Here is a 1,516-nt window from a genome sequence, read left to right as displayed (position 1 = left end):
ACAAAGTTGTCAAATACAACATACTGCCAAAAAATAAAATTGTACTAAAAATGCGTCTAATTTTGGATATTACTCACCCCGACATCCAGCCTGTTTATCATAGGTGTTCTCTCGGCAACGGTCACATCTTCGGCCTTCCACATTTTCTCGGCACTGAATTCCAACAAGCATACATGATAATTTATAGAAGTATGCCATTGTTCAGCAATGGATACATATATTCCAAATGCACTCTAACTGCACTTAATGAATTATCTACATAACAGAACTATGAAAAAATAATTTGGGCAAAAAAATCTGGATTCTCCATAGCAAATCATCAAAACCATCTATATAAAATTTTTGTCTAAGTATTTTTCAAAACAAGAGCTGAATTATATTGAAATTAAAAATCCATATGCAAGTTTGTTTATAACTGAAAATGTTTCAAATATATAGCAAATATATTATCTCATCAACCATACCGGGCACTGGCCAGTGGCATCACACTGCAGGGAAACAGAGCCAATCTGGTCACAGTCACAGGGTTTGCATCCGTCCAGCGAAAAGCCATAATGGAAGGGTTCACACATATCACACTTGCGTCCTGTGACCCCAATGCGGCAGACACACTGTCCATATTCCGCATTGCAAGTCCCGTTGAGTGCTCCTACAGGGTCACAGTTGCATGGTTCACAGCCCTGTGATAAAATTTTTTAGTAAAGCAGTTATAAAAAATATGTATGATAGCAGTAGACATAATATACAATAATGCAGTGATAATATACTTGCTTCTCCTTCCTACTCAGTAAAGAACGAATGAACCAAAGATGTAAACAACAAAAAAACTTACCACGCCACTGGTAAGGTTCCAGAATCCAGGCTCACATTGGTCACACTTTAGTCCTGTGACATGGGGCTTACACTGGCACTGTCCATTCAATTGGTCACAGACTGGTGGGCCATAACGCTCACTCACTGTGCCATATGGGTTGCATCGACATGGACGACAATCTCCCTTTGGGAGTGCCAAAGCATCTCCAAAGAAACCTTTGGAAAAGAAAACCATTAATTACCTTTTTTTTTTCTTTAACATGCTGTCCTGTCAATATCCACTCACTTCAAATGAAAGTACATGTCCCCAACATGAAAATAAAAAAATTCACATACCTGGTAAACACTGGTCACAGTAAAATCCTCCAGTGTTGTAGATACACTTGAGACATTCACCAGTTGTCCGATTACAATTGGCCACAGCATTTGGATCAATGTTGCCATTGCAGTCGCACCGTTCACATGGCCGAGGGGGCCCATGACGTCCCTTGGGGTCACCAAAGAAGCCATCAGTACAGAGCTCACAGCGAGGACCTGTGGATGTGCATTTTCAAAGATTAGTATACAGTGTGTTACTGTTGTTAAAGAACAGTGTTGTCTGTGTACCTCCTGATATCAATATGAACAAATATAACTCTAAGCTGTCTATGGTAACCAAAACTGCTTTTATGCTACTCTGGTACCTGATATTCCAATAAAAGGT

The 1,516-nt window shown here is 39.6% G+C and overlaps 1 protein-coding gene across 1 annotated transcript in view; it reads right to left on the bottom strand.

The window, feature by feature from the left end:
• LOC119591300 (laminin subunit gamma-1-like) overlaps positions 1 to 1,516 on the bottom strand; it is an 83,409-nt gene that overhangs the window by 7,745 nt on the left and 74,148 nt on the right. The window contains exons 16-19 of the mRNA XM_037940028.1: positions 1,150 to 1,347; positions 833 to 1,029; positions 465 to 680; positions 78 to 153 (exon numbers count right to left, since the gene is read on the bottom strand). Coding sequence (XP_037795956.1) covers positions 78 to 153; positions 465 to 680; positions 833 to 1,029; positions 1,150 to 1,347 — 687 coding nt within the window. The remainder of the gene's footprint in view (positions 1 to 77; positions 154 to 464; positions 681 to 832; positions 1,030 to 1,149; positions 1,348 to 1,516) is intronic.

The sequence above is a fragment of the Penaeus monodon genome, chromosome 28 (assembly GCF_015228065.2).
Source record: "Penaeus monodon isolate SGIC_2016 chromosome 28, NSTDA_Pmon_1, whole genome shotgun sequence".
Lineage (NCBI taxonomy): Eukaryota > Metazoa > Arthropoda > Malacostraca > Decapoda > Penaeidae > Penaeus > Penaeus monodon.
Note: the sequence above shows the minus strand (reverse complement) of the source record. Positions and strands in the feature narration are given on the sequence as shown.